The sequence below is a fragment of the Equus caballus genome, chromosome 29, assembly GCF_041296265.1.
Source record: "Equus caballus isolate H_3958 breed thoroughbred chromosome 29, TB-T2T, whole genome shotgun sequence".
NCBI classification, from domain to species: Eukaryota; Metazoa; Chordata; class Mammalia; order Perissodactyla; family Equidae; genus Equus; species Equus caballus.
Genome location: NC_091712.1, coordinates 15,126,736 through 15,142,547, shown reverse-complemented (window position 1 = coordinate 15,142,547; position 15,812 = coordinate 15,126,736). Strand labels below are relative to the sequence as shown.

Genomic DNA, 15,812 nt, shown 5'->3' with positions numbered 1-15,812 from the left:
AACTTCAAAACAAAAACAGAAATATTTTTCTTTAGACTTATAAAAATCTACCAGTAGTACCAATATGCAAAATTCTGATGATTATTACATTTGCTAATAAAAAATAATTGTTACAGGAAAGCAACAACATTATCCAAAAGATTATATAAGAAAAGTACCACAAGGAATTACTCTCCTTTCTTTAATTATGACTATAACCCTCCACTTAGGAGACGGCCCCAAAGTGCCACTCAAGCTTTGTGCGGGCGGGAAACTCTCCCTCTTGCCAGAGAAAAAAAGATGTTCCTGCTGAGATCAGGGATCTTCCTTATCACCTGGATGTACTGCCACATCATCAGGTGTCAAAAAGCCACCCCGGCTGAGAAATGCATATTAATTTGCAGCTCCCTGGTAGCAGTACCCTGTTCATGGCATAAATCTCTTCCAGGGTAGAGAAAGTAACTGACCTCTCTCCCCTCCCCAAGACAATTACAATTCAATACACAGAAATCACACAGAACCCCCAATGCCTTGGGACAGAGGCTTACCCCTGGCATACTAAGCTGCAACTCCAAGGCTTTATCTCTCAGAAACAGCTACTTAGCTGATGCTCAGATTTCTTGGCAAGGATGCATCCCTACATTGCAGAAATATAGGCAGGTTTCATGAACGTTCTGGAAGTAATGGATATTTCTATGTTAGCAAAGGAATCCCAGCTACATCCCCACTTTATTTCAATGCAAAATTCCAAACATCTTTTTAAAAATCATTAGGAATTGTGCCATATTTTGAAACACTAAACACTTAATGCATATAAATTTCACTTTTGCACCCTCTAGGCATCCTACACTTTCAAACATTCCCATGTGGTTTTAAGGTTTTAAATTTACAGTATTTTTCAACTCTGCAATTGTGGTCAAAGAGAATTCCATTTTCTGCTTTATCATTTCCCCAAGAAAAGATACACATAAAAACAAAAGACACTATTTTCAAGATAGACGTCTAACCTGAAATTATGAGATTGAAGTGAAATTAGTAATTATAGCTTAGGATAATTATTTTTTTACGAAAAACTGCAAGAAGCTTGCTAAAATCATCAGTAATCATACTGTTGATTCAATGGATCAGACCCACTCCTGTCTGGGAGGCCAGAGTCTATCTTTTGTGCCTCCCGATGGCTACGCTGGTGCATGACCTTGGAAGCAACGCCAAGGCTAAAGCTTAGGAAAAGATAACAACCATAAAATGGTCTGTAAATAGGATTGTTGTCAATGTACTTTTCTGACCTTCAAATGATCCTCTAGACAATAAACGAGAATGGGGTGGGGTGGGTGAATAAATCTACTCACACACACAAAAACATAGGTTCATAGCCAACTTATGAATAAAGTCAGAAGGCTTGGCAGTCCCTAACAGTTTAAAGTAACTGCATGCCTAATAAGACATGATTTAAAATAGGGAAGCACAGGATTTTATTCCAAACACAGTATTTACCATCACTTACCCTAGGCACATGGCTATTTTGAAGTGAACTGAAAAGCATTATTTGAAATCCATGGTGACTAACATACTACACGTAATGCCTAATGCTGCTGATCACAGGTCAAGCAACTCACTCCCATATTAGCTGTAATTCCTAAGCCATATTATCACTAATTCCTCTAGCTAAATGAGCACAAATATTGGTACATGTATAAGTATTAATTTCCCTTTTGATTATTGCTTTCTTGCATATTCTTAACCATTATCAATGAGAAAGTCAGAGGAAATAAAGGAAAGAGTATACATTTATAAATTTGTTTCTACTTCTGAGCACAACTGGGACAAGACAGAGGAAATCTGAACATTCATATATTTTGTCAAAACAAAATTTGTCTATTAGTAAACTAGGTATCTATCACTAATGTGTGGTTGAATTTGCAACAAGTGACACTGATTACACTGATGTTACGCCTTTGTGAAAATTTAAAAATGAAAGGTTAAATCCAGAGATTTTGAATGCCAAAACATTTATTACAGAACCTCTTTAGCTCAAATTCATAAGTAATAAATGTTTTATTTTTAAATCTTTAATTTTCTTTTTAAACTGTGTTTAAGTTTTGAACAGGAATTGATTAAAAAAAAAAAAAACAAAGTAATTCATTCCAGCAAATTTTGTTATTAATGTACAAAATAAAATCGAGCCTGTACATCAAATTTTATTATTTTTTCCTTGTGAAACGTTAAAGGTATCATGCAGAATTCTTAAAACTCATTCTGGCCTGAAAATTCTGAACTATAATTCATGTCTTTTCCAATCTTTATGACACATGCTCAATAGCTCCTAGGTCATAAAATTACATTGAAATCTGTGGGAAACTCAAGAATGCTAAATATGCCCAAAAATTCATGTTGGAACTCTCTAATATAGAAGTACAAATTTGAGAATTACAATGAATTTTGCAAATAAATTTCTCGTCACACAGCAAATCCTTCAAGCTGATATGCTGATAAAACCAGACGCATAAGATTTTAGTTTTATCTCACAACCTACTTCAGTCAGTACCTGGTTAACAGTCTTAATATCAGGTAAGAAAAATAACCCCCAGAACATGAAGCTACACCGGGCGATGAGCATACAGGGATCTGATAGGAAAAAGGATTGGCCAAATCTTTCCTAAACACACATCGACTTATAAAGGCCAGGACGTTTCCAGAGGCCATCAGAGCACAGGTCTCTCTGAGGCCGCCAGACCTGTTCGTGGAGCAGACCAGGAATCCAAGGAAGAGAGAAAGATCAGCCTCACTCAGGCTACTTGTTTGAACCCACTTCTCCAGCTGCTCCCCAGCTCCCTCAACAGTTCAGAATGCCATGAAAAACTTTAGATTCAGAATTCTAAAGCTGGAAGGAAAAAGCTAGAGAACATCCAGCTTAACCTCTCACTGTTTAAAGAAGAAACGGGTTCAGAGAACTGACTACAAATGCTCTGTGGAGATTAGGAAGATTAACCAGTTCCCATGGTTACACCCACCCACTTCAATGACCAATTTCTGAGTGATGAGATTTCCAACCTCTCCCTCATGACGTAACCAGGAACCAGAGTTCACCTGGGTAATGACAGTAATTTCTGATATCCAGCTATTCCTAACCAATGGTCCCTTCGCACAGGAAAGTAACTCCTGAGTTGTATATAAAGTAGGGCAAAGCCATCACATAACCTTGAATCATGAATTTTGTTTATATTAGAGACGGTTGATTCATTGATAAATACTACATAGTCTTAGGAATAATCATGAGTAAAATGTTTGCCTTAAAATTATTTTAAATTGCAATGATCTCTTGCCAGGTATAACTGGGATTATCTCCTTTGTCCTATAAAACATGCATAAGGGGGTGAGGAAAAGGTAGATGGGGAGGAAAGTTTAGTATTTTTTCAAATTACAAAAATGTTATCTCCATCTGGATTCTGAGGAACTGAGAAACAGAGCTAAAAGAAGGAGCAATAACAGCAGCTCCCATTTTATTTCTTGCACAGTATTTCATAAAAACCAACAGGGCCACTTAATTGTCCTATGGCCATAAGCAGTCCACAATCAGCAAATGTCAAGAATAGAGAAAATGGGACCATCATTGTTGACGTTACTCCTTCAACCGCAGGCAAGTGCGTGAGAAAAAACAAGATATAAATATTTCAGATCAGATTACATTTTGAAGAGTCTGGCTCATTTTCCAAAACTACAATAAAAAAGAAGAGCAACATTTGACTAATGCTGCTTGATTCCAAAAAACAAATTTAATTCTGAAACAATTTTAAAACATTTTAGAAGGTGCCACATAGTTCTTATTTTGAAGGCAAGAAATACCCACCCAGATTTCATTTTCATAAAACACATAACTCTCAATGTTTCTAGCTCAAAACTAAAATTATAAATAACAATAGCATTTTGCATCAGCAGCAATTTGCACAATACCAAGGGGAGGAAGGGAACAGATGCTAGGAAATGAGGGCGAGAAAGTAAAATAAGCAACTATTTTTTTTACACTTATTTTTTTAATCTGATGCAGAACATTATCAGTGAACAACCTTCATTCTAGAGGGTAAAGTAGTTGCCTAATTCCACAACATCTACAGTCTTATACATTATCTAAATGTGCTGTACAAATCTTTTACATTTACCTATCTAAATATGTTTCACCTTAATTTGAAAACAATATATATATTCAAATAAATTACTAAAATTTGAAAATCAAGATATTTGCATCATATATAACTAGTCTGCCAACGTAAATACTAACACCTCCTTCTTCCATCTTTAAGCCCGGTCATTAACTTCAATGGACCTGGTGGATTAGCAGAACAATCGGGTAATGTCTGCGAAAGTCCCTATGTACAGTCTGCACTTCAGGTTTCTTAAAGTTTTCCCCTTAATTGTGAAATTGCCTCCTCAGGTAAACCATCTTCACAGACAGAATTTCAAAAGGTTTATTTTCACTTAACATAATCCTATCCTACTTACTGTTTCTCATGAAAAAATAATGACTTTCCTGGAGAATTCCATCTCCACATGGGAAGCATTTAAAGTAAAGAAATTGATGGCTCAAACTTCTAAAGAATTAAGTCCTTTTCTCCAACCCTAACAGCAGAAAAGCACGTTCTCTGACCAAGATATTAATTTTCAAGGGAACTATTTTTGTCTCCAAACTATAACTGAAAATTACAACTTTACAAAATGTGATTCTGGGAAATTTTTGAGTAATTGCTATTGAATCCCTCCACCTAAAAAAAGGAACCTACCAATCTGAATAAAGTGTAAGCAAAACAGCTGTTGCACCAGGACGTCTCAACAAAAAGACAAAGGTGGGAACACTCAGGCACGAGAACACAGCATGGTTAAAACTGGGAAACACTTCTCAAAGTCAGACTTGCCATGGGGAAGGGTACCAACCCTAAAGCAGTATTTAATAAAACTAGTTGAAGAACTTTTAACATAACTCATTTCCAAAGAGAAAAATGTATTTCAGGGAATGACCAGGTGTTTTAAAAGGCTCACAGAGACCTGTAGCTGAATGCTGGTTCGCATAGTGTGTGAAATGCCATCTCTGATGCTCAGCATAAAATGTAGGTGGATACAACCTACCTTGTAAAGCTAGGTTTTGAAAATCTCCTTGTTTTGGGAAAACGTTTAGATTTATAGGAAAGTTGCAAAATAGAACAGAGAGCTCCTGCATATCCCTCACCCAACTTCCTCCAATGTTAACATCTCACATAGCCTTGGTATATTTGTCAAAACTAACAAGTTAACATTGGTACAATACTACTAATTAAACTACAGAGTTATTTGCAATCCAATTGTTTTTTCACTGAAGTCCTTGTTTCGTGCAAGGATCCCAAATTGCATTTCATCATCAGCTTTCTTTAGTCTCCTCTGATCTGAGACAGTGTCTCAGTCTTTCCTGGTTTTTTATGACCATGACATCCTTGAAGAACACTGGTCATATATCTTTGCGGAATGTCCCTCAATTGTGGTTTGTCTGAAAAGTCCTCAAAATTAAACTGGAGTTAAGAGATTTGAGGAAAATTCCACTGAGGTCCCATCTCATTACACGATCTCAGGGGTTCATAACATGACCATGACTATCACTAGTGACATTAACTCTGGTCACTTGGTTAAGGCGTGTCAGTATTTTTCACATTCCATTCTCTATTCTTTGGAAACAAGTTACTAAGTGCAGCCAATCCTCTAAGAACAGGGGAATCAAGCTCCACCCTCCAGAGGGGGAAGTATTACAGATATTTTTTGGAATTCTTCTGTAAGGAAATTTGTCCCTTTTCCCCCATTTATTTTTTTATTCAATCATTTATTAATATCAGTATAGTCTCATGGATATTTACTTTGGTCTTTGGGTTATAATCCAATTATATCATTATTTTACTTTGCTGTTGTTAAGCTGTTTTGAGCAAGGCACATAAAATATCAAGAAGAGGACCGAACATATAATGTCTCAATAACAATAACAGTAATATCCATCACAAAGATTAGAGAAAATAGACAAAGACAAAACTGTCCTCAAAATAGGGGAAAGAAATGGAGATCGGTTACCATAATCAGGTTATTAGTCGTGTTATTAATAAACCTACCATGTTTTTACTTAAGACTAAGATGTTAAGATATAACATAGACTTGAAGTTTCTGAAAATTATGCCACTTTTAGTAATAAATAAATGTTGACTATTCTTATATTCATATTTTAATTGCTTAACAGAAAGTGTTAGAGGAAATAAAAATAAGGTCATTATGAAATATTTCACAGCTTAAAATATTCAACTAAATGAACATTGGGAAACATCCTTGTCAACAGCATGGAATTTGAAACCGGAAAATCTAGGTTTATGTCACAACTTTATCTTTTAGCAGTTGGTTTAACTATTAGGCAAATTATTTAAACTCTCTAAGGTTCTACCTCCTTGTCAATAAAAACGGAATAGCAAGAATATTTACCCTTCAGAAAGTGCTCAGCCCAGAATGTAACGGCACCTAGAAGACATGCCCACTAACCCAAGGTTGCCGGAGCATCCAGAACATAAGCTCCAGGTGCTGCAGTCCCAGCCTCCCATCTTATATGTTCCTTTTGAATGACAGGACAGGAAGTGACTCCACCTAACTTCATGACTGAAAGTGGGAAGATTTATAAGCTAAAGTATCAAGAATTAAAAATAGACACCAGCTTAAAAAGATGAAATGAGGCCAAAATACTTTGAAGTGCATAAAGACCAGGTGAATTTTTGCTTAATATAATTTAATCAATGTCATTTCCTGGTCTTCTCCCCCAAGTCAAGAAGAACAGGAGTAACATATTCAATTCCCGCTGTACTATTCATAGCCCTGAGGGTGCTCTAGGAGGATTCTGATATTACTTTGGATTCATATTCCTGGAGTGGTTTGTGAATTCTAAAAATATCACATCCAGGCTTAAAAATTTTCTCAATAGCACCTTAGGATTTTATAACTTTGAACACAAATTATAATATTTAAAGCATGTGAAGGCAGATTATACTCCTAAATGTGGCACAGAAATAGATGAGAGTAGGTATTAACAACTCAGCCTAGGTGAGCTTGGCACCTGAGGTTGGCCTATTGTAGAAGTGATTATAATCATAACTTAATGAAAGCCCCAAAATGCGCTGCATTCAAATTAAGATCTTTTAGTGCACAAAATACAAGAACGAAATTCGTAGCTTCAGAGGCCTCTAACAGGAAATACAAATGTTGCAGCAGAACGGGCTGAGATCTGGGTCTCAGCTGGGTCTTCCAGAAAATTAAACAGAGCTATAGGTCTCTCACAGAGGAAACGTGGTTTTAAAGAACTTCTTAGCTCATCCTTGAGGTTTTAGATGGTTACTATAACTAGCTGGTAGCTATAGCTAGCTTATAAATAACCAAAAGATAGATAAATTTTTTTAAATAGCCAACTGGTCAAATGTACTAGTTTAAAAATAAAACAGTATTTTCAAATTTACCTATATGACTGTCTTATATATTAGAAAGAATAAATGAGAATAAGTAGAGACCAAGAAGCAAAAGGGTGGAGAGAGGATGAGGAAGCAAAGAAACAGGTAAACGGAGAATCTCACTTTATAGTGAGTGAGTGAATGAACGAATGAATAAGCAGCTATTTTAGTCACACGGGGCAGGATTCAATGTTACTTGCTCATGTATTGTCTGGGTATCAACTGCAAACGTTTTCTTACTCTCAATAAAACAGGGAGTAGGCATTTTCTGGAGTGTTCTTGTGTTTGAATTAGCATTGGTGACCTCATACATAACACTAGGAATTTGGTGTCTAGACCCTAAGTATTCAAAAGCACTTTGAACTAAGATTGGGGTGGGGGGAGGGGGTTGGGGGGGGGCAGGGCAAGCCCACAAGGGAACAATAGACAGAAACATTATTTTTATCGTAGCTTCTATCCAGAACAAATTTTTCCTGTTCTAGTTTTGCATTGATAAGATAGGATCTAACATTTCAACAGGTTGTTGTAATACTTTTTTAAAAACTCAAAAAAAATTAATTTTAACTGATTTTCATTTGAAAATGAAAATTTGAGCAAGCTAAGTTTGAAAAGAAGTGAAATGTCACAAAACCAAATATGGTAAATGTTCCAGATTCTATTCTGCTTTGATAGAAAAATTAGCCTGAAAACAAGACATCTCAAAATAGCAATTATACTCCTATCTGCCATCTCTGAACGGGCAAGCATCCCTTCTCAGCTGGACTCGATTTCTCAGAAAAAGACCACGCTCTAGAATCAGCAGAGGAACTTTAATAAACACACGAATTTCTTGAAATGGGTAAATGAATCTATTGCTATGAGTGTGTTTCATCTTTTAAAAGTTCAGTGGTGGGACCAGCCCCCTGGCCGGCTGGTTAAGTTCCGGTGCTCTGGCGGCCCAGGGTTTCGCTGGTTCGGATCCTGGGCATGGATGTGGCACCGCTCATCAGGCCATGCTGAGGCGGCATCCCACATGCCACAACTAGAAGGACCCACAACTAAAAATACACAACTATGTACCGGGGAGCTTTGAGGAGAAAGAGAAAAAATAAAATCTTTAAAAGTTCAGAGGTAATTCTGATGCACAGCCAAGTGGTAAGACAGGAAGTTCTGGAACTCAGAAACAGTACTGGCTGGTTCTTTGTTTTCCTCATCCTACCCCTTATCCCCTACTTCACTCCAGCTAGGACTTCTCATAAGGCTTTATACATCATAAGTACTTTTCACTTTATTATTCACGAATTTACGGGAAACAATTAGCAATAGTTTTTGAAAAGGTCATTTCCTTGGTCAAATAAGTCTACTTGAGGAAGCTATTCTAAGGAAATAATGAGATGTCAACATAAACTGATATATAAGGATATTCTCTGCAGGGTACTTCTAAAGGTTACTTATAGAAGCAAAAAAAAAGGCAAAAGTATTAATGTCAAGCAACAAGGAAAATCACCAAATAAAGATAATAAACACCAACAAAAAAAATCAGTACCTAAAAGAACATTATGCAAGCTATCAATATTTATGAGACATAGAAAAATGTTCTCAATATAACACAAACTAAGAAAAAATGCAGGAAATTAAACTATACTTATTGGGTGAGTCCCCACTGGTAATAAGGACTGCCACTAGCCATACAGAGCTATGTTCCCCAGAACATCAAGCTGTCGATATTACTCATCTTCAAGATCCCAAACTACTGACCTGCTTCTTCATATGTTTCATTACTTTATAAATGCAGAGCAAGTCGTATTATTATCACCAACAAAAACTGTCTTAGGAACCTTAAAATATACTACAGGAAATTTTTATAAAAATAATTTCCTAAAGTTAGAAAAAGTAAGATCTTACAACTCTTTTAATGGAAAAGAAAGGGAGATGACAAAGACATAATTATGACAGCATCTCTTCCAAGAGCTTGTATGTATCAGGGGTATTGGAAAGATACCAAATATGCTAAGGAACTAAATCAAACAGAAATAATAAACCCAGGGGGTCAGAAACATTCCAAGGTCTCTCTTTAAGAAATGAAAAGAAAAAAGTTAATGATGCCAACACAGTATGTTCTCTTGTCACTTTCTTCACCTTTCCCTAATCAGGTAAGACTCTCCCTTAGAAACTAGTCTAGACATGGTTTTTATGCTACTTTGTTTTTATCTAGCTATGTTAACCGGGGGAGGGGGTAACATAACTTAGAAAAGCAAGACTCTCATTATTTAGGGGAAAGGAACAATGGCTTATAACTACTGAACAATGAAACAGCACAGAGACTTTCCCCTTGAAACTTCCTGGTAGGCTGACTCTAAGTGTCTCATGACATCGTTCTTGACGGAATGAACGGAACCCTTTCCACATACTAGTTGGCCTCTTTATTCTCAGGGACACTGACTTAACAAGGAGGACCAAAGAGGTGGCAAAACGAGTTCACACTGATCGAAATAGTCCCAAAATGAAATATTAAGCACACGTAAAACCTCAAATGAAAATACATCTTCTAGCAAGATACTTTCCATACAAAGTGTGAGCAAAATGGTCTCTAAAAGAGTTGGAAAAGGCAGTCAGTCACAAAACGCTGGCCAACAGGAATGAGAAGGTATCCCAAAGAAGTTTGGAAAAAAGCCAAGACTCCATTCTCCCCTACATCTCACCTCCAAATAAAAGTATGAAAAATTTTAAGAAATCCAGAAGCCCACGGAACCCTTGCTCTCTCCAAATTCTTATCTGCCTTACTGAGCATGAAAATCTGTCTATGTTTCCCTCTAAACTTAAGAGTGGAGCGAGACGTGAGCACGGTTTACCTGGGAAGACTCCACCTCTCGCAGCAGAGTCCCCCACAGGAGTCTGGGAGCACCCCAGGACGGGATGGCCCCGCTCAGAAACAAGAGCTTCACCTGATGGCTGACATTATTCTAAAACTGCTTGTTTTCCTTATTCAATTTGGAAGAATAGAAGCCACTTTATCTTAGTTATACAAGAATGTCAGCTTATTTTAACTATTAGAGATCAATGAATCACAAGACTTTGAACCCTTACTAATTTATTTCTGTTTTTATACAGAAAACCTACACCACTACACACTAAGGATTTATAACATTTTGAAATTGTGCAGCATTGGTAAGCTCTCAAGGACTCAACAGAAATAAATAAATTTAACACTGATCAGTAAGTATGCTTTCCTCTAAGCACCCTCTCTGAATATTGAAAACATGGGAAGTGTTTTTATAAATGAAAATAAGATAGCATTTAATCAGATATACACATATTTTTTAAAAACTCTCAGTTTTAAATACAAACAGCTTAAAGTTTAGACAGCAAGTTTAGTTAAGTTGTTATTTGAAAAGTAAAGCCAAAGAAAATTCAAAAGACAAATTCATTATACATTATACTTCATGTGTGTTGTATGTTGGATGTGTGTCATGTGTGTTGTATGATTTCATCTAGAGATACGTATGCAAATTAAGGCCTTTCCCGTGGGAAAGTGTGAGCATTTGGCTACATTAAGTATCACTCCACATAGCGAAAAAGCTTATTGAATAAGTAACCATTTTTATAACAAATAAAATTATATTAAAGTTTGTAGCACTGATGTTGATAATGTGGAAAAAAAGGAAATAGTATAATGTCCCGCAATAGGAGAATGATAAATTAGCGTATACTCTATAGTGGAATATTTTGCATTCATTAAAAATATTTTCTAATAAAATTCACACCAGGGGGAATCCCTATGATATGAAAAAAAATGTAGAAATAATCAGGACACAAATATGTAGACAAAGCATGGTTCCAACTGTGTGTGTGTGTGTGTGTGCGCGCGCGTGCGTGCACACACGTGTTCACTAACATTGTAATACTGATTGTTACTGGGTTTTGGAAGTATGAATAATTTAATTTTGTTCTACTAGTTTCCCAAGTTTTTCTACAATGATAGATACACGTTATGTCACACAAAAAGTCAGTGAGGTGGATGTGATGAACTGGCAAGGAGCATCTCAACCTCTTCCAGCAAGCCCCCTGTGCTGCAGAGGCTGGAGGCTAGAGTCCATTTCCCAACCTCCCCTGCCCAGAAGGATCTGGATGCAAACTGCATCCTGCCCATTGGAATTCCACAGCCTGAGATTTTAACGATGGCTGTGAAATAAGACATTTTCTTGAGCTGGTGCTTCTGGCGAGCAAGGCTGTGGAGATGATGGAGTCTGCTGAGGCACTTCTGGGCTCAGCTCACAGCTGACAAGAGGCAAGGTGAGCACACGTGGAGGTAGGGCTAATGTCTAGTGGGCAGACGCAGGTCAGGGGATCCCAGGTCCCTGCACTGCAGCCCCACTCCTCCCCTGGGCAGAGCAGACGTGTGGGACTGCACTGTTCCCAGTCCTCGAGGCCCAGCACACAGCCTGCTCTTCAAAGACTTTCTGAGAAACCAATTCTAAGTCTTGAGTCCTTTTATGTTCAAAATAGCCGCTACGGCTCTGTTTGCTGCGAGTGAAGCTGACGCACGCACACCAGATGCCGAATGAGTTAAAAGACCACCTCAGTTACCTCGATGACTCCTGACTCCCTATCTTCCAACTATGTGAAAATCTTTTTAAAAAGTAATGAATTTTTTTAAACTGCCAACTTGACTTGTTGGTACATTTGTGAATATCCATGTGAATTAGGTCTATTCTGAACCCAAATTAAATGTCCTGAGGCCTATTCATAAACCAGATGCTGCTTCTTTGGATGGGCCACTGCGTGATCGAGCACTCTCAAATCTCAAGCTAATCTCAATGAGAGGATGCTCGAGTATGAACTCCCATCAAATACATAAGAAACATTTCAGAAGAGGGCCCTCACTGCTAAACCCCGAAAACCAGGACCACAGTAGTAACTTTACCTGGTGGATTCCGCTCAGTTTAAACTTATGTATTTCATGTACTTTTCTCCTTACTTGAACTAGTACAAAGAATAGCTTATTGAAATGTAAAACCAAGTTAAAAGAAATATTTAAAACAGGTATTTTTACATAGATGTGAAGGATACATCAAGCAAATATCAAGCTTCATTCATTTTAATATTAAGATGTGACTAGCATACTTCCACATTTCTCAACACATACGGTGATCAATTGCTGGCTGCATTGAAAAATGTTTATTAACTCATTCGATAGATGTTTACTGAGTCTATTCTATGGAATCAGCAGTGAAAATCACAAACACAGCTTCAAGCTCGTTGGGTAAAAGGTGCAAGGTACACAGAATAGGACGATAAGGGTTCTGAAGGAATATATGACAAAGAGCCCTAACAAACAAATCGGAAAAAAGTAGACTAAAAAGGTTAAAATAAAGTTTATTTATTTAGACTAAATAAATTAGGTCAAAGAAGAAAATGTTATTAAGACTAGACAGTACACTTCCATTTTGTAGGGAGATAAAATTATCAAGTGGGTCATTAGGCTAAATGACCATGGAGTCCACTTTCTTCCTTCACAGAACATAATGCTATCGTTTCTAATGAGCCTCCCAAGCCCATAGGAATATCTGCTTACAATGTCCCTGGAAGGACTGCAAAAAGCTCCTACTGGGGCTGGACATGGAGAGAAATAAGGGGACCAGGAGACAAGTGGGAGAGGGATCTTACAGGCACACATTTCATGCCGAAAGTTTTCATTTTTAATCACACGAATATATTATCTATTCAAAATATGGATCCATAAGTAAATGTACACAACATATAGCCACAAATTGTATCGGAAAATTCAAGGGCAACATAAAATAGGAAGCTATCTGAACTTGGATGAAAAAGTCGACACACACACACCAAAGGGCCACAGTGAGGATGCCCAGAAGCACAGGGTCAACAGTCGACACTCATCATTGGCACCAAGAAGACACAGAACGGCAGTGGTTACCTTCCTGTCACAGGCTTTAGGGCTACCAGCAGTGTTTTGCTTGAGGAAGCCGGCTGTTGTCGACCAGCGTGTGGGGTTTTTCCGTGACGGCTCTTCAGAGGAAAAATTACTATCACTGAGAGAAGTTGAGAGGCCAACTAAAGCTGGGTCACTGCTTCGTCGAACGTGGAGAGGCATATCTATAAATACATAAAAGCATCATGTTTTTTAAAAAGATAACTAATGCGGGAAAACTACATGATAGGATAAAGGAAGTTAACTCCCAAAGATTAAAGAGTAGGACGACACTTTTAAGGCGACGGTGGGTCAGCATTTTAAATTAAACTTCCATCAGTTCCTTTAAAACATTTTATGGCAAAGAAATGTGGTCTGTAGGGGATGACCCACTCTGGAGTAAGACTGCCCGGGTTTGTACCTGCGCTTCACCACTTGTACCTGTGTGGCTCTGGGCAGGCTGCCTAGTCTCCTCTCCTCTAGTCCCATCCGCCCGCAAATGGCAATAAAATAGTACTTCTTTCACAAGGTGCCATGAGGACTAGGTCAGATAAAGGGCTTAAAACAGTGCCAGACAGAGAATGTGCACTCATAGAGAGTAACGATAATAACCATGACTGCTATTATTGTCCCTGGAATTCTAAATAAAATAGCATACATGCTCTAAAATATAAATAACAAATCTAAGCCATGGAACAAATTCCATCAAACTTTATTTTTTGCTGAGGAAAATTCACCCTGAGCTAGCGTGTTGCCAATCTTCCTCTTTTTGCTGAGGAAGGTTTGCCCTGAGTTTATATCTGTGCTGACCTTCCTCTATTTTGTATGTGGGACACCTCCACAGCATGGCCACTTATGAGTGGTATAGGTCTGCATCCAGGAACCAAACCCGGGCCACTGAAGCAGAGTGCGCCAAACTTGACCACTAGGCCACAGGGCCGGCCCTCATCTAACTCTTAAACATATCTACTGGATTAAAAATACAGAATCTAAGCAGTATCTGACTAGTCTATTAAAGGATTCTATTGAATAAACATTTTTTTTGTTCAGTAAAGTACTACCAGAAAGTGTAGAGCACAATATATTACTTATCCTTAAGAAAATGGAAATCTTGAAAATAATATGCTAACACGAACGCAGTAGTATCTGGCATATACTGACATACACGATTACATGAAAGACAGTGTTTTAGCAACTGTATTTATATAAAAGAAGAGTTTGTTTGCGATTGCTATAACAAAATCAATAACACACTCAGGCTAACATTTGCATCAGTAGCACTGAGAACATCATGGCAGATACGATCAATGTTACAGCAGAGAAGAAACAGAACTACAAAACCAGAGAGAATAAAAGCACATAAATCTGTAACACTGAGAATCAGTCAAAAGCCCCACTCATCAACTGAGCAAAATAAATATAAGAGAAAAAACTTGGATTAAATTATGTTTCAAGTAATCTATTTTCAAAAACAAGGATGGAAATTAAATATTTATAAAAAGACTCTAACAAAACAACCATAATGGTGAAGGAGTAAACTCATCATTTAGTCTATGAGCCACATGTCTGGAACGTCGATGCGCTGGTCAATGGTGTGGATACATAGATCCTTGAGATGCTAAATTAAAAACAGATTATTTATAGACGTTGAAGGTTATATTTACGCCATTGTCAATCTAATGGTCTCAAAGACATTGAAGCCAATTAGAAATGATCCGAGAAGACAGAAGCATGTGACTCATAATACCACTGCGTTTAACACTTGCTTCTAGATCATGAGGATTGGATAATGGAACCTGAGCAATATTACCAGAGAAAAAATGTGCTGAACATTTAATTTAATACTGTCGGTGGCTATCTTAATTTGCTGGGAGAAACACACAGGTGAAAATTATAAAGAATAATTTCCAATTTTTAAGTTGTGACAGCCCTTACTGCTTATAATTTGCACAAAAAAATAAAAATAAAACACACCAAGAAAAAACTATATAGTCATTCTCAAAACAAGTTCACAAAAATAGATATCTAAGAATCCCTGTGTGTTAATACCACAATGCTCTTACTATAAAAAAGGTTCTGGGGCCAGCCCAGCGGCGTAGTGATAAAGTTCACAGGCTCTGCTTCAGTGGCCCAGGGTTTGCAAGTTTGGATCCCGGGCGTGGACTTACACACTGCTCATCAAGCCATGCTGTGGCAGCATCCCACATACAAAACTTAGAGGAAGATTGGCACAGGTGTTAGCTCAGGGTCAATCTTTCTCACCAAAAAAAAAAGTTCTCTTCCAATTAAGAAAATTATTCCCAGATTCATCAAAGCAAAAATGTAAGCAGAAAAACAACAAAATGGGGAGGGGAAGAATAAAATATTTCTGGGCAATTATAATACTGCTTCTTAGACACGGGTTCTGTTTCTTTCCAACTACAGGGTCATTA

At 37.4% G+C, this 15,812-nt stretch overlaps 1 protein-coding gene across 50 annotated transcripts in view; it reads right to left on the bottom strand.

Moving 5' to 3' along the window:
- PARD3 (par-3 family cell polarity regulator) overlaps positions 1-15,812 on the bottom strand; it is a 614,608-nt gene that overhangs the window by 311,583 nt on the left and 287,213 nt on the right. For all 50 annotated transcript variants that reach the window (XM_023631920.2, XM_023631918.2, XM_023631922.2 and 47 more), the window contains one exon: positions 13,387-13,565. In XM_023631920.2, coding sequence (XP_023487688.1) covers positions 13,387-13,565 — 179 coding nt within the window. The remainder of the gene's footprint in view (positions 1-13,386; positions 13,566-15,812) is intronic.